This window comes from Poecilia reticulata, linkage group LG1 (assembly GCF_000633615.1).
Source record: "Poecilia reticulata strain Guanapo linkage group LG1, Guppy_female_1.0+MT, whole genome shotgun sequence".
Lineage (NCBI taxonomy): Eukaryota > Metazoa > Chordata > Actinopteri > Cyprinodontiformes > Poeciliidae > Poecilia > Poecilia reticulata.
In genome coordinates, this window is record NC_024331.1 from 24,937,983 (window position 1) to 24,962,262 (window position 24,280).

Consider the following 24,280-nt stretch of genomic DNA (forward strand, 5'->3'; position numbering starts at 1 on the left):
GTGTGTGTGTGTGTGTGTGTGTGTGTGTGTGTGTGTGTGTGTGTGTGTGTGTGTGTGTGTGTGTGTGTGATTGTTTTGTCTTTTGCTTTTTGGTTTTTTGATTCCAGTCCTGCTCGATGTAATTTTTTTTAAAGATTTTAATCTTTTGTTTCATACAATCTGCCTCCAGCCACAAAAAACCATTATTTAAAGATATGTTTACAGATCACTTGTGTAAGAAAAAAAGAAAAACTACAGTTTGTGTCCATAGTCAGGCGATTGTTCAAAGCTCTAGTCTAACTGAATTGTATTTCCGGCTAATCGGATACATTATCATTCATGATGGTTGTATATTCAAAAAGATTAAATGTTAAAACTGGATCAAAATGTGCATTAAACAAAGATAATTTAGCCGATTTTTTCAAGACATCAGCAGAGAAATATTCAGTAAAAATTTGCAAGAGAGAGATTATTGTGGCGTTTTAAAGATCCTTACCTTTTGTTTAAAACATACTCTCCGTTCACTGCTCACATCTTGTTAGTTTTTGTCTCCCAGCCAGTGACCTGGTGTGCATCTTTGCCTCTACATTTAGTGTGTTTTGCAGCTTGTGCCAAACTGTTAATTTGCCTTCTCCGTATGTCTACCCTCTTGAGGGTTAATTGACCTCCTACTGATTGAGTGCAGACAGCGCTGAGACTAATGGAATATGAAAGGAAGTGAGGAGGAAGGGAGGAGCAGAAAAGTGTGAAGGAACAAGGAAGGCACTATGGCAATGACAATGACCAAACACATCGAGTAGGATTATGAAGGGTAAAATTATGTACCGTGCCTTCAAAACATCTATACTGTTTAAACAATTTCACCTTTTATCGCATTGCAATTACACATTTTGGTGTATTTTATTGGGATTTTAAGTGCTTTTCTTTTCTTTTTTTTTGTTTTTTAGCAAATTAGGAATTTTTTGTTAGTTTTTTATTTATTTCAGTCTCCCCAAGTCAATCAGCTTCTTAGCTTGATGCTGCCACAACCATTAAAGATCAGGAAGGTGTAGTCAGGATTATATATATATATATATATATATTTTACATGTTGAGCAAAAAGATTTATGTACTAGTTTCAACAAACTACCAGACCTTCTTTGACATGTTTGCTATCTTCCTTACTGACTTATGCGACAAACTTCAGATGGGACTTCTTTTGGCACATTTCATCTAAAAATAAAATCGTCAATAAATCCCAGCATTGTAGAGTTGCAAATCTCTGCAACTCCTCCAGAGAAACCATTGAGCTTTTGTGAAAAGGTTCTTCCATGCCTGACCTGTCATTTTAGGGGGACAGCCGTGTCTTGGTAGTTTTATGCTTTCATTTTCTAGTAGTTCTAGTTGGAAAGTGGACTTCTAATGCAATTGCTTGAACTGGACTTTTCCATGTATAATGCTTCCTTTAGTGCTACTTTGTCGTGATTTGTCATAACGCCCTAATAAACTTGTGCTATCGTAACGTAACAAAGTGAAAACAATCAAGAATTATTAACACTTTTGCCAGTGTAAATTCTAGTGTTCATCATGGAAGATGCACTGGAGAGAAGGTGAGGTTGAGGTTAGAGCGCTGTTGGTTTGCAGTGTCAGCTTGTGTTGCCACCTGGGTTGTGCAACCTTCTTTAAAGGCCATGGTGCTTGAATAAGAGGGATTTCGTACACACACACACACACACGCACGCACGCACACACACACACACACATTCATGTGATTTTCTGGGCCAACAGATGCTGGGACATACATTAGCATTTGTCTGTCGTTAGCCTCTCCGTGATGAGTGGAGCAGAGTGGAGTACCACCTCATACATGAGAGCCTCTTCAGCTTTCCAGTTTTTCCAAAGACTCCACTTAGGCATGCACTGAAATGGCATTAAATGCTTCTCACGTTAGAATGCAAACCACACAAGAGTTTATTTACATAGGCTTTTACAAGCTTTCAGAAAAACAGAGTACATCGTGGTTTTTTTTTAAATTGTTTTTTATGACAGGAAATGCTATTGAGATAGATGTTAGAGGAACCCTGATGTAAACATGTGAAGAAAGATTGTAAGGTTGACTGAAGATTTGTACATGTGGTTACATCCGTGGAGAACTTTCTCACATTCGATCCCTGTAGGAATTTTAAAGCAGAAATGAACTTCAGACCTTTAAAGAATCCCAGAGTTCCCTGCAAGTGAGTAAACATCACCTCTGAATCACACGCAGGTCTCTGACAGCAGGTTATTGATGCACGTCTACGTGAAACACATACACAAGAACAAACAATTCAAAACCTGTCTTCACCTGCCTTGTGAGAGCAATATAAGTCCAGAGCAAAACAGCATCAACTTCTCTTCTGTGACTGGATTCCCGCAGAGGAAAGACTTGCTCCGAACCGTGGTATTTTCTCCCCGTTTATCTGTGATTTCAGGTCCCTGAGTAAAGCGTATTATAGTCCCAACAGTATAAACTCATCTAGTTTCACACATATGAACCTACTTTACTGGAACTAAGTGGCTTAGTCCAACTCCTGAAGAACACCCCCACGCCATAATCCCTTCTGCACCAAACTTTAAAATTAACACCATGCCATCAGGCAAGTGCTGTTCTCCTGGCAGTGCTCACCCTATGTTAGATTCTCAGACACGATTTCTCACTCCAGAGAACATGTCTTACTGCCCCAGTTTCCACCAGTGGCTTACCTTACGCCACTGCGTCTGATTCTTCACCCTTGGTGACGCAAAGTCAGAATAGTGCAGCTGCCTTAATGCAGATCATCTACTTTGGAAACTAGATCTCTTTGCACTGTTTTTGAGGTAATCGGAGGACCCAGCAAAGTTTTGAGGTCTGTAAATATTGGACAATCCTCTGTCCTCTGTTCTCTGTTCATTGACCCTGCTCTGTGGTTTTACATGACCTACCACTTTGTGTCTGAGTTGTCCCAGTCACATGAAAACAGGAATGCAGGGATATTTAAAAAGAAAAAAAAAAGGTTTTATTGGTTCTAGTAGCCGTTATTTGATAGTGAATTGAGAGGAAAGTGATTAATGAGAGAGGGGCAAGACATGACGCAAAGGTTATCAGGTCAGGACTCGAACCTGTGACGAACATGTCGAGGACTAAGGCCTCTACACGTGGGTTGTGGTTTACCCCTGCACCACCACTGCACCCCCGAATTCAGGGATAATTTTGGCTCTGCTATATCTTGGTCAGAAACTGTAAATGAAGTTACCATGGAGACCAAGCACAGGGTGGAGGGTAGACGGTGCTGCATGCAGAGTCGCACTGATTTTTCTTTTGGGGATCTTCCAACTCTTTAGATGTGGGAGGATGTCGCAGGTGGTGGTGGTCCTTAGAAAGCTCTGACTTTTGTGTGCAGCAACAATCTAAGCTATAATGTAAAGCCTATAATGTATGTATCTAATTACAACATAGGAATAACAGTTTTTCTTTTTCAGTTTTTTTATGAATCTGCGTGGAGTGTAGAATAATCCAGTACAGGTTTGACGTTTTTGATTTTGAGCGAGTGATGATTAAACTCATGCACCGTGTCTTGCCAAACTGATATAGTGTGACCCTTTAAAGAAGTGCTAAAACAGAAGCTACAAATCAAACAGCATTTTTCCCCCAGGGTGGCTGAATGCCACCCTGGGCAATGAGCCACGTTGTCCATATCAAAAGCCTCCAAAATCCAAAATGGTATCCTGCATGTCAATGGTGGATATATTTTATTTATATCTACCAGACAAGAGAAATGCAATTTTATTTCATAACTGAAATACTTTTTAGGGATTTCTTTTTTCTTCTTCTTCTTTTTTTTACCTCAGCTCAGATAAATTGGATAATCCTTATTTTACTCCACCAGCTATAAACAACTCGCTGTATGTGAGATTCATCCCTTTCGCATAGTTTCTGCTTTTTTTTTTTTTTTTTTAAAAGAAACACCCTGTACCTAACACCATCTACAAGAAAAAGCTGAGAGTGAGCAGTATTGGCGTCATGCATTCTTACTTTTGCCATCTGCCATCCAAACTCTAATTTAGTTTCACTTATCTTTTTTATGAAGCAGAACTTAATAGAGCAGGTTTATTAAATCAGGGGATTTTGCATGCCAGATGGGGTTTCACTGGAGCGCCACTCAGCTGCGTACATATCATTGTTCTCTCTTCTTTTTTGTGCAGCTTAGCTGCACTGTAGGTGACAAGAGAATGTCAAGGACACCCTTAAAAGAAGTATAATACTCACCTGTGTACATACATATATTTTGTACAGGGTTAGCTCTATAAAAATGTTTTGATTATATGTTCAAACTTTAAAGGGAGATAGAAACCGAAAAATCCCCTCTTGGACATGCCGTTCCTCATATTTACAAAGATCTGCTGAGGCATTTAGCGGCAAAAGAGCCAGATGGATCCCTGGGGAGGTGGTAAACACCGAAAAGTGTTAAAGAGCGTAAACACGGGACACAAACATGACATGAGATGCAACTCGGTCATGTAAAAAAAAGAACAATTTTGTTCTCACTCTGCTCTGCTGCCAATTAACATATTTAAAAAATGTGTTACAGAAGATGAAAGGTATTGATTTTGGTGTTATAATTTGTGTCGTATAGTGGTGCTGCTCATTTCAGAAATAGTGCTTCATAAAATAATTAGGAAAGGAGATTTGAATTAGTGGAGTTGTTTGCAAGCTTTGGATAGTTACTTATTTTAATCTTATTTAAGATTTGCAAAATTACAGACACAGGGCACATTCCTGTACAAGTGGAGTGAAGTAAAATGCAAACTTGCTGGCAAACGTCCCTCGGTTGGCCTTAAGCTCATTATGCATGTTTCACGGTCCAAGTTGTGGGATCTGTTTGCCAGCAGAAGCAGCTGGATGTGCTCATGCTGCGTTGGCTAATCAGGATTACTCAGCAGAGCACCGTTTGGACATAGCTATGCTTAATCCACTGTGAAAAGTAACGTGTTGCTCAATTCCCAGTGGGTCACTGTAATTATGCAGCTGCTAACTAGATGTGTTTGACAGAACTGTGCCCTGTTGGTCCAACACTGTGGAAAAAATGCCACATATTAATTGGGATAACTCCTTTAAATGTTCTATATAATTATTTTTAAAGCACAGTTTTCACTTGGGACTGCAAAGAATCTGTTGTAGTGGATATCTGTTTTGGCATATGGTCCAAGTGAAATGAGCTGTGCACTAATGTCCATGATGGTGGATTTTTTTTTTTTTTTTTTCCCCCTCTGTGCATCCAAGTTCTTTGGCGCATGGAGAGATAATTCACTGGGGATTTCAGGGACTTAATCTTCATTTCCTACATTTTTTTTTTCTTTTGAAGAGTTTGGAATTTGAATAATTCTAATCCTCAAAGTCATTAAAAAATTTTTGGATTACTTAACTTCATAATAACAGATTATACTCTGTGTGTGAGAAGTTATTTTTATGATCGCAAAATATGCTATTTTGAACATCCTTTCTGCTATAATTCCTTACAATCTTTAATGTCAGATCATTTAGAACAACACCTTTTTTAATGTCGATGTGAGTGGAGAGAACCTGCAGGACTGTTCCAGCCTCTTTCCAAATTATAGCCGCTTACACCTATGAAGTGTATTTGTGCACTTCTGAGTGCTTATCTGTACTGCTGACATGTAATGACACATCCACTGAAGTGTCAAACAAGAGAAGAGTTTCAGGATCACAAGTCATCCCAGTTTTTAAAAATGCTCTTACATTTCAGACCAAGAGATTGGTATCGACCACTTCAAAGTCATGACACTTTGGTGAATTACTTTGACAGCTACTCACACACCTGTTTGGGAAAATGGAGACAACGCACATCATGTCAGCATGGCTGAACTCAAGGTTCAAAACACTGGGATTTCAAAATGTCAACAAAGGAGCGGAGGCAGGGAACCAGAGCTTAATTATAAAATCTTCTGAATGAGCGTCAGTGTCATCAGAGCAGCTACAACAAATGTAGCAATCCATTCATTTACTCATCTGACTTCATGGTCCTGGAACAAACTGCTGTGAAGGTCGTAACAGTGAAACAAATGTTTGGAATGATAACACTCGATCAAGCAAATGAAACTATGAAGGACAACTGTTGAAACCATTAGCAAGGAAGAATGAATATTGGATCTAAATCCACACACTCGCTCTCCCGTATCCGGACACGGCAACGTTTGTAATGACTGATGTCCTATTGAGCCATAAGAAAACCACTTACTTGTAGATTTAATTTGCAATGAAAAGTTTAGGTTGGAAGTGTGGTTTAAAGTCAGGATTGGTGTTTTCTGCAGTCATTGTTGTGTTTTAGATTTATTCATTGAAAAAACAAGCAGCAGTGTGTTAGTGGTTCAAATACATCTTTATGTTGATTTAGTTTTTCTGGGCAGTCGCCATAAATGTTGGTGCATGTGCTTTAAATTTTGTTCTTGTTTCATTTCTTTTGTATAAAAAAAGCAAAAAACTGGAAACCAATTGAGAATTTTCCAAAAGCACATTTTTCTATCCATGTGGATAGGGGTAAGTATGGTGTTTGAACATGCAGCATTTCCCAGATATGGACAAAATGAGAAAATGTTTGAATTTTCAAACTGTATTTCACATCCTATTCTCTAATTATTCCAATAGTCTGTCCATCTTTCCATCCATTTATCATGAAGATGGAAAAATTCCTCACTATGTACAATTTTGTGTACATTCATGCATGCATTTGTTTATCTTACACCCATACATATATCCATTAATTTGTCCAACCTTTGTCCATATGTACTACAACAACATGTTGATCTGTTTATAGTTTTGTCATGCTCCATTTCAAACACCTGATCTACTGTAAAATATCTACCAACAATTGATGGCAAAAGTTAGCATTCATACTGAAAATACATAAATTACCTGGAATTATCTCGCTTACATTTTTAGTTGTCAACACCGCTGTCGGGGGTTTGACCCCGTCTACACATCGTTCCCCTTTCCTGATAGGTTACTGTGAACAAAGGCCACCAGCGTAGAGCAATCTTAAAAATGTCATTTCTGAAGATTAATCAGCTGATTAGAATGAATGCTCACGCTAAACAATTTATGATAACAGTTTAATAGATTCTGAACACCCCTGATGATATTTAATCGAACTGATTTAAATACTTTTTTGTACCAACCTCCAACATTTTGAATCAAAATAGCACATTGAGGCCTGTAAGGTGTTCAATAACTTTGGTGTTCTGTTGTTTTTAAACTGTTGTGTATGTTATTAACATTTTTTAGCTGCTTATAGGTTTTATGTGTGTGCTTATTATCTGTTTAAGCAGCTGGTAACTATGCCATACACACCCTTGAATCCATAACCACTCCATTTTATTCTGTTCTCATTCAGTATGCCAGAAGAATACTATAAAAAGTATCATGAATGCAGATACATGTTCTGAAGGCGAGTGTCTGTGGTTATTTTTCACACATCGTTTTAAAGCTCCCTTCATTACAGCATCATTTTTTCCCCTTTTAGGTCCTAATCCATGTGGGATTTCTAACAGAGGAGTCTGGGGATGTTTTCAGCCCGAAGGTGCTGAAGGGGGGACCGCTAGGGGAAATGGTCCAGTGGGCCGACATCCTGACTGCCCTCCATGTTCTGGGACACAACCTGAAGATCTCTATGTCTGTTAAAGAGCTTCAAGGGTAAGTTCTGTATTTACAGCCAAACAATCGTTTTCTTTTCTTTAAAGGATGTCTTACAAAATCAAAAAGGTCTAGAACAGAAATGAAACAATGTGTTAAGAATATTTATTTACTTTACAGAAATAAAAAAAAACAGATGTGTCACATATTTAACTTGTATGTAAAACATGTGTTTGACTTGTATATAAAAGAAGATCTTTGAAATTTGGATGTATCAAGTCGACTAAATTCCTTCCAGTCTGACTTCTCTCCCTTCGTATTGGTTCTGCGTGCATCTTTCATGAACTATAGCAAAAGCTTTTTGTGATTTTAAATATTAGCCATTAAAATATTTCTATTTTAGTCTAAAACATTTGTATGTCTGTAGCAGGCGGTAGGAACTGCAAGCCGACAATCCAAGTCTTGAAATGAGTCTTTGTAGAGTGTTTACATAGATGGAGATGTTTCACTTTGTAGGCTGAACCCTACAAATACAGAAAGTCTTTACGATATTGCGATTGAAACATCTGCTGACTTGATACTTGCTAGTATTGTTACTGTACATTGCAGTATCAGCTAATTGGGCGACAGTGTTCCTGCAGCAAATCTGATACATGAAGAGCAATGATGAACTATTCAGAAAATAAAAAAAAAATTCTGCACCCACATAATCTTTGAAACATTGCAGAGGACCTGCTGCTTGTCACTAGTCATACATTTAGAAAATCAGCTATTAAAAATAATGTGGTCATACAAGAGGCTCACTGTTACAATGTCAAATCTCTCTCTAATACAAACACCAGTAGTTGCTTTTGTGAGTACGCTGCACGTCGTCAGTCCTGAATGTGAAAGAACTCTGCAATCTAATTAGACCTCATTTCCACTTAGCCCAAGGATTAGGCTATAGGATGCTGAAGTCCTGTTGATTTGTCTCTATATTGAGCTCATATTGATGGTGGGACTGCGTTGCTTGGTCTTTTTATCTTGTGTCAGCATCCCTACATGTTTCTGCTGACTGATACAGCAGTAGATCCACCACAGAGACAAGCAGATGGATCTACATCTGCCAACCTGGAGAAAAAAAAATCCTCCAGGCTTGCTCTGTCTAGTTTGTGCAATCTACTTTATGGTCTTGACTGAGAATAAAACTCGCAGGATGTCATCTTGAATGGAGACGGCTCATTAATGTTTTAATATGGGTCTATAGTGTTCAAAGAACCGAATCATGCTTCACAAAGTCCAACTTCAGCTCTAATTTAGGATAAGTTAACGCCAGTTATTTTGTTCTTGTCTTGTATTGTCTGCAAACCGTGGAAGCTGTTTTATTGATCTGTTGTTCCTCAAAACCCTTAAAGCAACAGCAGGACTGTAATTCCTCTCACGGGGACCTTGACACCAACATGTTATTGATAATGTAAAAACTCTGTTCACTTATTGCATCACTGATCAAATCAATTAAGGGAAACCAATGATGCTTGAAAGAATTTTACAGTGTTTCACTAGTGGGAACATTCCATATTTTCAGTGCTTTATTAATGTGTAATTGCAGAGTCGAGCACTTTTTCACGGGTCGAGACCAACACCAGTTTGAAAAGCATGAGCATAGATTGTTTATTTTCTGCTATCACTGTGGGACGTTTTGGGAAGTAAAGCAATTAACAACAATTAAAGTATTTGTGGCATTTGCAAAATAAAGATGTTTTTTCTATGTTGTTATTCTGGTCTTTGTTTAATTCAGCAGCAAAGTATGTAAAAGCCGTTACAAATTCATTCAGCCTCTCAGTCCAAACAGAAATTTCTCCCAGCAGCTGAACCGTCTGAGAAACGGTAGACTGAGTTTGTTTATTTTGCCTTGATCCAACATATCGTAATGATATGTTGGATCAACATATCGTAATGATATGTTGACATATGGTAATGATATGTTGACATATGGTAATGATATGTTGGATCAATGATTGTTTTCAATGATTGAAAAGCTTAACTCCATTAGCATAATGACAGGAAAATTTTGGCTATTAAAACATTAAAAAGACATTAAAAGGACCCAAACGGGTCCTGGCCTCCCCAGAGGGGTAAGTATAGACAAGGTTGCATTAAGACAGCTGGGAGATTCAGTACACGCTTCTTTTTATTGTTCTGGTCAATTCAGTTCAGGTTATTTATGTAGCACCAATCCATAGCTAATGTCATTACATATACATTATATAAAAAAATAACTAAGTTAACACTGGCTGGCTTTTTGAAAGAACCTTTTTTTTTTTTCCTTATTGAAGCTAAAGTACCTTGTAAAAGATTAAAACCCAAACCTTAAATGTCTTAGAAACTTATTAAAATCTGCAGAAGTGAACTGCCTCAATGTTGCACATAAAAATGGTGTACAACCTGCAAACATTGTTCCAGAGTATTTTTACACAATTCTTTTCTGTAGTGATAACTTGCGTCCTCTTGCACAGGTGCACACCGAGGCTGGCGTTTGGAGGTCATTTCTGTGGTGTGTTCAAGTGCAATTTATTTTCCTGGATGTTGGCGACATGAGGACACACAGCAGAGGGTCCTGTCATCCCTGCTGGTTCTTGACGTCAGCTTGGTGTATAAGAGGCCTTATGTTCTCTTTCCGCTGCTGCACAGACTAATATATGTACGCTTTGGCAAATAAATGAGCTTATGTATTTCTCATCTTCCCTACACAGAATGTGCGTGTGTGGATTGCTATGTGCAAGCATGCTTTTCTGGTTGCCGACTAGTGATTTAGCCTGCTTTTCTGACTACCTTTGAGAGTTGTTATTGGGTACACAGCACAGCTGTAATTGGCCGCTGTGGGGATGATTAGGCCCCAACTTTTGTTTTATAGTTACCGGTCAGCACTGACAACAGGTGGCTGGACATTAGTCACTGTGTTGACCAAAAAGTCCCATGGAGACTTTAGCTTCTTGGCAATTGAAAGAGACTTTTCTTCATTAGAACTTGGATCCGAATCAACTGAATTTGTGCTAAATGAATACAAAAATATTTATTTAAGGGTTTTCATCCTAAATGCTGTAAGTCAGTGGATCTCAATTATTTTCTGTCATGTTTCCTGCAACAACTTCAATTTTAAGTTGATGCAATTAATTTTATTGTTTTAGGTCTTAAACAGTAAGTCTCTTTGTTCAGTTTGTCTGTGTTAATGTGTCTGTCCCTATAAAAACAACCTAATAAATAAATAAAATAATGAAGGGGCTTTAACTCAGTCTGGAACAAGACGGCTCAGTGTGCGATTCTCTAAATGATTTATTGGATGTTCATTTATAGACTGAACACAATAACATTCTAAATGTTTTCACACTATAAGTATTGGTTACCTGTCAACTTAATTCAACTTATTCATTTTCAAAAAGGTAGAGAAATGTAAAAAAAAAAAAAAAAAGTTATTAAATTGTATTCTATCTTTTCAGAAGTGAGGAAATGTGCATAAAACTTTGCATTCACAGTGAACCAAAGAGCATTTCCATATTTTCTGTTCTTTTCTGCCGCTGTACCTCCGACCCCCGGTTTTCTTTACACTGATACAAACTTCTCTGTCTCTTTTCCTCCATCAGTTCAGTACACTAGTTTGCCTGTAGAGGCTATTTCTTCTACTGGGTTGAACAGCTTGCCTGTTGATTAGTGTGAGCACTGCTGCCACCTAGTGACTGGAGGCTTGTTGAAAGCTTGTTCAAGCATGAAATGCCTTGCAATCATGCACCACTATTTGAGGAGTACTGCTGTAGGTTTAGACACAAGATGGTGTAGCTTTCAACTTGCAGCTTTTACCTGCATGGTAAAGAAAAGGTTTAAACAAAGACATTACATTAATGTCTTTGTCTTTTAATCAAAGACATTACATTAATGTCTTTGTTTAAAGATATTAATGTATTTAAACATTAATGTTTTAAGACACACAGCTGTGTGTCTTAAAACCTCCTGAAACTCAAATGCATGGCAGCCAGATTTAGTCTGATTGCTAAACTGGTTGAGATGAACCCAAAAAACATTTATTCCGTTTCTTTCCCTTCACTATTATATTTTACTTTTTATTGTATCACATAAAATCCCTATAAAAATCATTATGTATGTGGTTGTATCATGAAGATTTTTTAGAAGCTCAGTTTTTTTTCAAGACAACTTTGTGTGGTTAAAAAATAAAAACTCCTATTTGAACTGCTCTGTAAAGGGATTGTGTTGTCTTGAATGTACAAGCGGCAGAAAGATAAAGCAGCATCTTATTCTCAAGGGTGTCCGCATGTAGATGGATGGCCTAATATGAAAATATTCCCAGAGAATATTATTTCTGAAAAACTGAAGAAATTGAAGTTGAATAAAGTGCAGCATCTGCACATTTCAGATGGCACTCTTTGAATTCAAATGTGCAAATCTTTGATGTGAAGGTTCACTGATAAATGTCATCCTTTTGTTGGAAAATCTTGAATTGTCCTTCATTTATGCAGAAACCAGAAAACTGTCTCCATTTACTGCCATTTACTCGCCCATACACAATACCAAATGCTTAATTCAATACAGGGCTTTGCATGTCATTATCTGTGCTGAGCATGCAATCCTCACAATGTGGCGTACTCAGTAACTTGACAGAAAGGAAGCTGAAATTGGCACTAGTTAGATAGGTGAGGTGACTGAGATGTATTGGTGTGAAAGGAAGGAAAGGTCTGGTTCTGCCTGCTCATTACAGCCCAGAGGGACCAGCTCACCGGCGGTGGCTGCAGTCATAACAGAGGTGGGCGGTCAGCACCTTTTGTGCCTTTTCCTGTCATTGCTGCTAAGTGACATATAGAGGGTTCAGTAATACCAGGAGATGAAAGAACCTGGCACAGGCTAAAAAGTAATTGCCTTTTGCACTGCATTGCCCACAGCACACACACAGTTATAAGTTGTGTCGAAGAAGTAGCCTGGAAGAAAGTCTGTGTTTTTCGACTCCTGTGTTATAGAATAAAGCAAAGTGTGTAGCTTGAATGAACAGTAGTTTGAAAAGGCATTGACACTATCTGAACCTGGTGAAATTTTGCCACTGCACAACCACAAATATTTGTTAATTTTGTTGCTTAGAAAAAATTGTGCATACTTACAATGCAGGGTTTTCAAATCCAAAATCTAAAAAAATGACCTGCATTTAGATTCACCCCATCTGAGTCTGTACTTTGCAGAACAATTGCAGCAGCAAATCCTTTGAGGTATTCCCCAACCAACTTGAAAAACTGACATCTGTGCCATCTTTTATTTTTTTATTTATTTCAAAATATCTCAAGCTTAGTCAGAATGGATGGAGAGAATCTGTGAACATCAATTTTAAAGCCGTGACATAGTTGGATTTACGTTTAGACTCTGACTGGGTCACATCAACTGTTTCCACCACAAATAGTGTTTGTCATGCAGCCCAAAAAGTTATTTTCTCTTTAAATCTGATCAAAGCCCCTTCTTCCACACGTCGTTCCCTTTTCATGGATTCTGACAAACTATCCATACCAATATTGCACAAAGGGAGATTTGTTGAATGCATAACAAAAATGCTTTGCTAAGTTTATCCTACATGAGCTGTAGCTCTCTGCAGCTGCTCCAGAGTTACCCTGGGGATCTAGACTGATTACTGATTGATGGTCAATTTAAACAAAACTGCAAGAAAAGGTGGAGAGCCATGTTTTGGTAGGTTGTTGTTTGGGGCGTGTTTTATTGTTTAACCCTGCTTCAAACGACTGCGACTTTTTTTCCAGACTTGTCACATATAAATCTTAATCTTCATGATGCTGTTTAACTAATTTCTCTAACATATTGACAATCTTTTCTTACAGAAAATCTGGATTAAATATATGCAGACGGACTCTATTTACAAATTATTAACCAACATCTGAGGGGATTTTATTTTTGTGTATCAATCTACAAAAAACTCTGTACAAAGGCACTATAGATTTTATTGTTAAAAACAAGATCAAGTGTCCTTTGACTTAACATTTCTACAATTCTTTGTGTTAGTCTAACACATAAGCAGTCAATCATGTTCATGTATGTGCTTCTCAGTGTGTTAATAGCAGAGAAGCAACTTACCATCCCAGAAAAACTGCTTATCAGTCATTGGTGGCCATGGTAACTAGCCTGAGTATTCATGGGGAATTGCCTTTAGCCTAGCAAATAACACCATGGAGAGCGAGAACAACACTTACACAAGCTTGATTGACAGCTCCTCCTTGCTCTGATTGGTTGTTTCTGACAGAGCGGCGTACAGTATTTCTAAAAGTTGCATATTGCAGCTTTAAGGGCTGTGAAAACTTTTACAAGGTACTGTATATGACAAGAGGTAAGCAAATGTTATGAGAAATATCAGATGACATAATTTCAAGTTGGTGTCAGTTCAAAAAGTCCATGGTAGATTATGACTCATGTGATCCCACACTCTGTCCTCACTGAAAGGCAAAACCAGGCTTCAATGTCCAGCATGAGGATTTGATTATGTCCTATTTCATAGTTACTATAAAAGACTGTTTTACTTTTCAAATGAAAATAACAAGCCTTTTTATTCCAGGGCCCTGGTTTTAGGGATTAGTCCAGACACTGGCGCATATCAGACATTATGGGCAATAATGTAGCTAAATTAGTGAGTGCCCTGACGGGGATGACAAATAGTTATTACACAATTAAAACATTGCTAAAAGCAGTAATATCCACATCACATCACCCACTTTTAAAACCATGTTCTGCACTATAAATACAGTGCCTCCAACTTTATTGCAGAGAAGGACCTTTATTAGAAGTCATAACTGCTCTGTCCCTTCGTCGGCTGCCTCTAAACTGTGTTCTGAAAATGATTTTTAAAAAATCATGTTCACTTCTTTTTCGTGCTCACTGAAATGCCCTTTCCTTCTTGTGCACTCTGTTTTTCCTCAAACTTGAGCCACCAAGAAACGCCATCTCAGCTGCAGGTTGGTTGCTATGGAGATTAGTCTGCAGCAAAGTTGGGGTTGGAGGTGGAACAACAGAAAGACTCAATATTGTTTTGAAGAAGTAACTATGCACATATCCTTGTCTAATCTGTTGAAATGTCCCTTAACGCTCATTGTGTCCATTGAGGATGCTTGTTTGCCCATTATTTTTAATTTTTTCTAAATATGTTTATACTATATGTATATATATTTTCTGATTACACATGACTTTGGCACAGTTGGTATCACTGTTGCCTACAAAAAGGCGTTTCTTGGATTGAATCCTCTGGTACTCTGTCTTCCTCCCACAGTCCAAAAACACGACTGTTTGGTTAACTGGTGTCTTTAAATTGCCCTTAGTTGTGAGTTTGTGTGGTTGACCCAGGGATGAACTGGCGACCTTTCCAGAGAGGAGCTTGCCTCTCACACAGTGATCGCTGGAGATGGACACCAGCTCCCAGAATCCTCCCCACCCCCACAGATTCAGACACACATTGTGAACATTAGCATTTGCTTTTTAGCCTCTTCGCTGCCTCCTTTCGTTAATCTGACTCAATCCCTCCACAAAAAGAAGCCAGTGACCTCAGGTCAACTCCCGTCTTTACACAGGCTAACTATGAGCTGCTCTGATTTGCCCCCACACAGAAAAGAAAACCCCATACTGTAGTAAATGTAATTATCAGTAATGAAACAAGTTCTACTTGCTTTGTTTCTGTGTCTCATTTAAACAGCTACTGCAGTACTTCCTTTACTGTTGCTGTCCCCATTTCGAGAACTTTAATGTTCCTCTTTTCTGTTTGCTTCATGGTGCATTTCAGCAGTTTTATTCATTACAAAGGATATAACCGAGTCAAAGTATGAGCACAATGTAATTGTGAAGGAGACGCATTTTTCCATTAAAACTTTCACTTATGGGACAGGTTGCGCTTGATATTAGGTATTACAACCGTTAATAGAAACTGTGTTACAATGAAATTAATGGAGAGTGTTTGTGTGGGTTTATCAGTTTGTTCCCTTATTATAATCTAGAGCCAGAAAATGGGCTTTATGTACACCATTTTGTCTATCTTAAGCTCTTACAGACCCTTTCTCTGCCAGTATTCTTTTCTCCGCTTCTTTCTTTTTTTTCTTTCCAACCTTTCTTTTGCTCTTTTTTCCCTCTTTCTACTGCATATCTTTCTTTGTCTGTTGTTTTTTGTTGTTTTTTAGCTCTGTCTCCCTGCAGCTGTTACCCTGTAAACTCCAATCAATGTGCTTGTTAGCAGCTTCCCAGATTTTTTGGGCATTACATCATTCCTGCTGTTGCTTCTCTCTCTGCACAGACGCACATCACAGTGAAGCGCGCAATTGATAATGATTTCCCATACTCTTTGCTTGAATTTGAAAGCGTGGAAGAAGAAGAACATTACTTTAACTTTCGTAAATTAACTTTTGAAAGTGGAGAGAGTTTTACGGAGGGGAATCATGCTTCAAATGTAATGACCTGAACTTAATCTGCAGGAACAACACTAGAACAATAACTGGACAACTATTTAGGTCTGAAGTATTTCTCAACAAAAAACAAAATGGGCTTTCTCTTTGAAGAAGAGCAGTAATCCAAGTTTTACACAACTACTGCACATTGAATTCATATACCTAGATCGTTTAGCCATTTTTCTAGTTTACGAGTATTGCACAATTGTCTTTGCAAGTTGTCTTACGACAAGTCATAAAATCTGCAGTAAAATGTAAAGAGGTATATTGCATTGAACAAGTAAACCTCGCACAAAAAAATAATTCTGATTGGATGATTTTCTTTGTTGCATAAAATCTATCCCACAAAAATGGTGCCATATTTGTAAGTAAAACACATTTGTAAGTTGAACTTGAGAGCATCCTCCTCAAATCTAAGGCGTTGTTACGAAAACACATTTTAGCGGTCCAGCAAAATAAAATCCAGGACTTCTGCAGAAAAAACGTATTGTATGCAGTCCAAAGAAAAAGTTAATGTTCTTCATATCACGGAAACAAAGATACAGATTATAGATCAAACTAAAGGTGTTGGGGAATTGAGTTTAGTAGCCAGGGACTCTTTACTCAAGTTTGTTTTTGAGTAAAAGTCACTGAATATTTGTGGTTCTACTCTATTAAATTAATTACATATTATCACTTGCACCAAAATTTTGCATTTATTTCCAGTAAAATGTCCTAAAAAAACCCTACAAAATGTTGTTAATCTGTATCAACCGTTGCGACATTGACAAGGTTTTTTGCATTTTTTTGTCGTCGGCCAAATTCATACCAAACTTTATTTCTGGCTAGAGCCACATAAAATCCTTGTAAGGTCTGCAGGGAGTCCTGGGGTCCCACTTTGGACACATCTGGTCATTTAAGCACTCGGTCAGCGGCTCCTGTTATGGTTCAGAGTTGGTTGCTTTCCTAGAGTTCAGAAAGTGAAATAAACTCCATATAAATACAAAATTTCATAACACTACTATTACTTCAAAGCAAGCCTTTTGGCTTGTTACCATGGTGACAAATCTAGAGTCTGCACAGCGCGAGCCTCTAGGAGCAACAAATACTTACTGGAGACCTTGAACACTTAAAACTTATGGAACGTTTATTAATATAGTAATAAGTAGATTAGTTGAAAAAAGCAGTTGGAGCCGCAGAAACGTGGAGATGGAGGCAGTTTTCATCTCTGTGTTTGCGTCGCCTCAGTTCTGGGAACGGATGAAAGGTTAAGTGCGGTCTCACTCCGTCGGCTGCAGGGTCAGACATGTTAGCTCTGTTTAAAATGAATTGTAGAAAACGAAGATGCTTGATGGACAAGTACGGTGGAGAAAAATCTGTCAAAGAAGATCGCTTTGTCGCTTAGGTCTGTTCATGCATTTCATTCTCTACAATGAAGATTGTTCAACAGGATCCAAGCTCCTCAGACGTGTGTATTAATGCTGAATAAAGCTGATATATCAGACCTTGGTCCCCTTGTTGGGCCTTTAATTCAGAAGATATTGGACAGGGAAGTAGTTTAATGTAACACAACTTCTCCTAAAGTACACTGTTCATCTTTTTATTATTGCACTCACTAAAAAAATAGGCATTTTTGTGGGTAGTCATGTTGGAAAAGATTACTAAAGATATTTTATGGGCTCCAATCCTTAATATGATAACAACTAGATTAATTGAAAAAAGAAGTCATGTTTTACCTTGTTTTAAAAGGGAATTAATCCATTGGCTTCACCTTCTTTTACATTTTTGTCATCACAAACTTCAACTTTTAATTGTATGGCAGACTACCACAAAATAGTTCAGAAATATGAAACGGAAGGAGAAACATACCGTACTCCTTTTTAAATGAAACATATGAAGTATTCATGCTTGTATTGAGTCTGGTTTACTTAAGCAAAACCAGGGCAACCAATTTTATTCGATAAGTTTGTGACTGTAGCGTGAGAAATGTTCAGTGGTCATGAATATTTATCCAATACTCTGTAGATTAAATGTCTTAAGCATATTTTGTGTCTGGATGTGTGTATTTTAATCGTACTGATATGATAGTTTAGAGAAACTTGAGGCAAAACATACAAAATTCAAAATGTGATATTAGTATCTGTCTTTAGCCACATACTCTTTTCACAGAAAGCAATATATTTTGGACACGGGCAGCAGTCCTCTGATGCGGTTTAGCCAAAATTGTGTTTCAGTCCCTCTTAAAGTTGCCATTTGCTTTATTTAATACACTTAAATATGACTTTACAAACTGTAAAGTTAAACATAAGTGTTTCAGACCTTTGTAGTCTGGTGTTGAGATTTAATTATGAAGTATATGGTAGAGTAACTCTCTGAGAGATGGCACAATGACACCAGTGCAGTGAGGTGCAGCTGAACAAATTAAATCTTTGACAGAGTAAGAGAAATAATGAACGCAGGACTAAAGTATTATTATTAAATGGTTTTTAATAGGCTTTCAATGCAGCAGTGCATGACTACGAGTGACACATGAGCATGGAGCACCTCAAACGCAAACACAGTCATATTTTTAAATGTGGGGAAATGTGCAATCATACAAAAACATAAAGATAAAACGGATTACATGGTCAGACAAGCTACGTGTCTGTGCAGATCAACAGCGCCATCGCAGAATAAACTCAATTATGTTTGGGGAAATGTATTGTCTGAGACAAGTGCAGCTAAAATGAATGCAGAAACTTCTTATTTTTCACGTTTTGAACAAGCTCGACAATCCCAATGTATCAAAGCTCTTCTTGTTCGTGCATTATCCTCAAATGAGCAGCTGAAGGAGCTGAGACAAGCACACTTCAGAAGAATCCTTTGGAGATGTTGAGCTGTAACATGAGAGTCAAATAAAACATGCATGAGGACGCCATTGGTTTCTCTATTTCATAAACGCTTCAAAAGTTTTTTTATTGTCAAAGCCAGAATTAATCTAATGTCAGCAGCCTGACATTTCTGTGCATTGTGCAGAAGAAAACTGGGCCATTTTAAGGCACTCAGCCTTGAAATTAGCCTCAGTAAAACAGTGCTGATTTCTCCAAATCTAAATAGATTTGCCTCTTTCCTCGCTTTTGCCTGTATTTGTAATTTCTTTACTTTGTTCCTCTTATTGCTTTTTGCATACTTGATGTTTTGCAGCAAAGTCTGTGAAATAAGTGATGTCAAGGACAGAAATTAAGTCATAAAACACTTTGACAGCTCATGTTAACTCTATCGTCATTTAAAAAAGAATAGAAAAAAAAAGTCAATACAGCTCGATCCCAGACAAACAGACATTGTGTTTCTGCTCCGTCTGTGAGAGATTCAATAACATCTTAATCCTGCAGAGACCAGGAAAGAGGTCCAAACACTGAATCACCTTCCTCGATTCTAGCCTAAATACGAGATATCAACTGCATCTGTTACAGACAGACATTAAGACAAAGTTTGGTTTTATAACAAGTTTTCTCAGATTGCTGTTCACCATCCAAAAAAATGAATGATCAATATGGCACAACTTCTTTCCAACTCTGCTTAACATTGTTGTTGACCTAAACTCACTGTCAGAGCATTAATCAGAGAAGCTCATGCTCACTTAGCTCAGGTAGCATAACAACGTAGCATGACAACAAGGAGTTGTGCACTCAACCAATCTGTCATTCATGGAAAAGTGCAAAGAAAACTATAATGACTTAATCACACTATGAGTCTAATCACAATTAGGAATCCGTAACGAAAAACAAAAATGTATGTTTCCAGACATTTTCACCTTGTATCTGACTGAACTATGAACTATCAAATCAATTGGGCAAAATATAAGTCTATAAACGTCTAAAGCCAGTATCATAAAAGACCTGCAGCTTAGATCTACAATGTGACTCCAGAACCATTGGGTTTATAACTTTAGCTTGAGATTCCCAGAACTTCCTTTTAAAACGCTCATTAAAGAAAAGTAATCTTAGGTTTTAACAAGTTAGCTGTTATGTCAGTTTCCTTGTAATGTGTTTAAAAAAATTATGAATACTCCAAAGATGCCTACGGCATCAAACATAATTTGCACTATTTAGATGTACAACAAAACGTCGTTGTTTTGTTTTTGAACGCAGGAGATTCAAAATTTTGCAGCGCTCTATACAGTCGCAATATAGTTTGTATCAAGTTACCGCAGCACTGACCAACTAGAGTCTAGTTGGGTCACCCCAAGATCACTAAGTCTTCTTAAAAGGTAGAGTCTCTGAGAACAGTTCTTCAAAATATAGTGAGTGTTTTCAGCACAGTTGAGCTGACTGTCCAGGAACGACCCAATGTATTTAAAATTTGCCACAGTTTCAACAGGTTGGCCATTGAGAGAAACTGGAACCACTTTAAGATCTTGTTTAGATCATTTAATTAGCTCTACATTCTTAAGAGAATGAAAAATTAATAATAAATAAAGACTTTGCGGTATTCTGATTTAGTAATGTAATCATATTAGTTGTTTTACCACCCCCATGCCACTAGAGGCAGTAGCAACCCCGAAAAGATGCGACTAAGGAGCAGATTTAGAAGTACACCGAAAGTTACAGAATTTGGTAAAAACTGTGAGCTTTGCTGAAGTAATTAAAGACAAGTTTAAATCCATGCTGAGTGGAGCTCCTTCAATCAGGGCTCCTCCGCAGCTCTGATTGGCTAAGCAATGTAATGTGATCCTCTGCAGCAAGTGATGGCAAAGCGGGCGTCATCACGACTTTACACAAGTGTAAAGAACCACTGCACTAGAGTCACATTCACCAATTCGCACTCACATTTATACACCGATACAGAGCTCGGTAGGCAATTTGGGGTTAAGTGCCCAGGGGCCCATCGACGTGGCAGGAGGAAGCTGCATCAAACCTAGAACCTTCCGATCACAAGACGACTACTCTACCCACAGAGCCACAGTCGCCAGCATGCTCAGCCACTTTGTTCACTAAAATGTGTATGTGCTTCGCTGTTGGCTGGAGTTTATCTCAAAGATGGAGAGAAACGCACTTTTTTAAATTGAGCCCAGACTGAGCTACACTGCTTGACTGGAGACAGCTGTGAGATTTCCAGGCAGCATTTCAAATCCAAACTATACCTGTCAAGTTGTCAAACACTCACTATTAATATTATTAGTATAGATGAAGAAGTGCAAGCAGAGCCTCAGACTCTAAATGAAAAGTGCATAGATTTTGGATTTTATATGCATGAATTTTTCTGCTGGTACCTGCCAATGTATTCTCCTGAGCGCCATTATATATTGGATCTCAGTCATCATCACAGTTCATATAATATATTCAATTGACAACTCTTAAATGCCCACATGAATCGGTGAGTGAAATGCAAAAACTGACAGAGTTCTGGGGACTTTCAGGCATTGGTGTCTGAAAAATGTAGACTAATCATTAAGGATCAATCATTAATCTTGCTGCGATTTTCACCAGAAGCATCACAATTTGATATTTTCCTGATATTGTATTATCCAAGAATCCCCCAACATAAAACAGTTTTACCTGCGTCTGCTCATACTGCAAGATAACAAAACTACAAATAGTGTTTCTTTGTCCAGAAGGTGTCCGTCCAACTTTGGTACAAATGGGGCTGGGTAATATGAAAAACGTGTCATGATAGAAACCTTTCATATCAGTCAATATCAATAATTATTGATTCATTTTCTTTTTTAAATATCTGAAATGCTGCCAAAGTGGCGACATGACCTTGCCTGTTTTATCCACAGTTGTCTCTCCATACCGTTGTTTATTTTTTATTATTATTTTTAAGGCGTTATGAGGCACAGTAGTTAAACTTTAGACTGCTGCTGCGCAAGTTACTCAACAAATTGTTGCTAGGTAACCAAAGAGTGATTGAGTTGCTAGGTAACCAAAGAGCGATTGAGTTGCTAGGTAACCAAAGAGTGATTGAGTTTGTTGATGCCACTGGCCTTCCTTAGTTGGCCTTGAGAGGTTGAGCGGTTAAAGCCTTTCCTTTTGCCTAGATCCCCCAGAATGCTGTGCGGCTCTGGATCGGAGTTCGGTGAAATTATTGAACATTCTATCAGACGTATTATCTATTAATATTGATCATGTGTCTGTAGCAAAATATATTATTGATTTATTATCCAGCAAGAATCACAAATAAAGTTGATAAGCAATAAGAGAGGCATTTTAAATGAACTGGTGATCTGGCTGACAGAACAACCAGTTACTTTTAGAGTTGAGAATCTTTATTATCGTGGTTGATGGTTAAAGAAAAACAAGCTGATTAAACTAGGAATCAAATTCTGTCCTTAACTTGAATAATATTCCATGTTTTGAGACGTTTTCTGGAGTGCCACATCTTTGCACCCGTCTCAGCTTTACGTGACACATTTCTATGACCACTCTGATAATGGCTTTCCTAAAAATCGCTCACCAGGTTCAGACTTGAGCTGGACGTCAGTTCAGACAGCCGAGTGCAGCCTCAGAGGCTCTACGCTCTGCAGCACATCAATAAAAATTTGTTCTTATTTTGTGCTCTGCCCTGTCAGCGGTATAATACTAATGAGAGCACTTACACGCTGCGCCTCTGTCTGTCTGCGTGGTGGGATGTGACATAGCGCTCGAATCAACACATCCACTTGACTTGAGATGATTTGCGAGAGGGAGTGCTTGTTCCTACACACCCATCCAGATGCACGTGTTCACTTTGCATTTGTGCAAAAGCCATCTGCCGGCTGGATCGGTTGACTGGCACTTTGCTTCTGTTTTATCCTTCCTGAGCACCGGAGGCAGGTTACAAAGTGGATTTATCTGATGTCCTCCATGTGTGAGCATTTAATATTTGCATAGCCATATCCAAGCATTACCATGCAGGAGATTGTTGAGTGTTGAAAGCGTCTCACTCTAAGGTCTGTGTGCACTTTCAATCCCCTTGACTTTGTCTGTCACAACTAATGCAGACTCATTCTTCTTGATTTGGTGTTATTAGATAGGAAGTTGCTGATGAAGGGAAAATACCTCGCTACCTGCTTGACGACTTGGGAAGCAAATCTAGAACGGGCTTCATCAGTAAAAGCTTCAGACGGTGTGTGTGCATGTGTGTTTGTTTGTCTGGTGGGCTGTGAGGGTTTTCTAGGATATTAGGGGTACAGCCTAGACATGTTTCTTTTTTTCTGTGTGCTTTTTACACCTGAAATTGTCTCACCTTGTTGTTTTAATAATCAGATATCTGGAACGCTTCTGGTTTTACCTACCTAGCTTACTCTTTTTTGTTTTATCTACATTTTTATCTTTATTTTTATGTTTCCTTTTCTCTTTTATTATTGTGAATAAAGAGCTAAATAAATAAATAAACACACACCACCAAATTTTACACAGGTTTCGATGGAGCTGGTTGTTGAGAAAATGTTGAAGGCTGGAAATTTTTAGACTTCAGTTTCATTGCACGATAGATATTTAAGGATTTCAAAACCCCTGCATTGTCGTGAGTATTGAATATGAGTATCAAGGAGGAAAAGCTTGAGCAGGCGTTATTAGTAATATGTTCAAACTCTGAGTGTACACTGAAAAAAGAGAAGCTTAAAAAATGTAATTGGTTACAAGTAATGGACAAACTTAGTTTATTAGTCTTAGTTTAACTTGATAATTTCATAAATCAACTTGAATAAAACTAATTTGACTACTTGTGACCAAATTACATTCTATTTAAGCTGGATCACCTGTTCTCTTTTTTCAATGTATATATGGTCATATTGTCCATTGCTATTTTTTCCTCCTACCTGCTGCTTAAATAAGCCTGACCTTTTTTCACCTTGCTGCTCCACCTTCCATCTCATTCCCACCGTGCTCAAGTCTCCACCGTTCTGCCGCCACTCTTCATCTGAAAAGTTTATTATTTTTGACATGGGGGGCTGATTTTATTTACTTTTCTGCTCCTCTGTCTTTCATCTCTGATTCATCCCATCCTCACATGCACTTTCTCTCCCTCGCTCCGAGTGCACCGGTGTTTATGATGCGCCTCGCAGCTCCCTTATCTGGTGCACCCGGCCTCGGCTGATAACTGGGGCCTGTCAACTCCTTCGGATACCAGAGTGTTTTGATGCACATGAGTGCTGGTGTGTGAAAGATTGTGTTGAATTCTATGTAAGTGTAGAAGTATCTGCGTATGTGGTAGAGAGTGTGTGCGTGTGTGTGTGTGTGTGTGTGTGTGTGTGTGT

The 24,280-nt window shown here is 38.2% G+C and overlaps 1 protein-coding gene across 2 annotated transcripts in view; it reads left to right on the forward strand.

Moving 5' to 3' along the window:
* Positions 1-24,280, forward strand: part of LOC103467751 (alpha-1,6-mannosylglycoprotein 6-beta-N-acetylglucosaminyltransferase B-like) — a 123,894-nt gene that overhangs the window by 62,984 nt on the left and 36,630 nt on the right. For both annotated transcript variants that reach the window (XM_008414418.2, XM_008414426.2), the window contains exon 8: positions 7,515-7,684. In XM_008414418.2, coding sequence (XP_008412640.1) covers positions 7,515-7,684 — 170 coding nt within the window. The remainder of the gene's footprint in view (positions 1-7,514; positions 7,685-24,280) is intronic.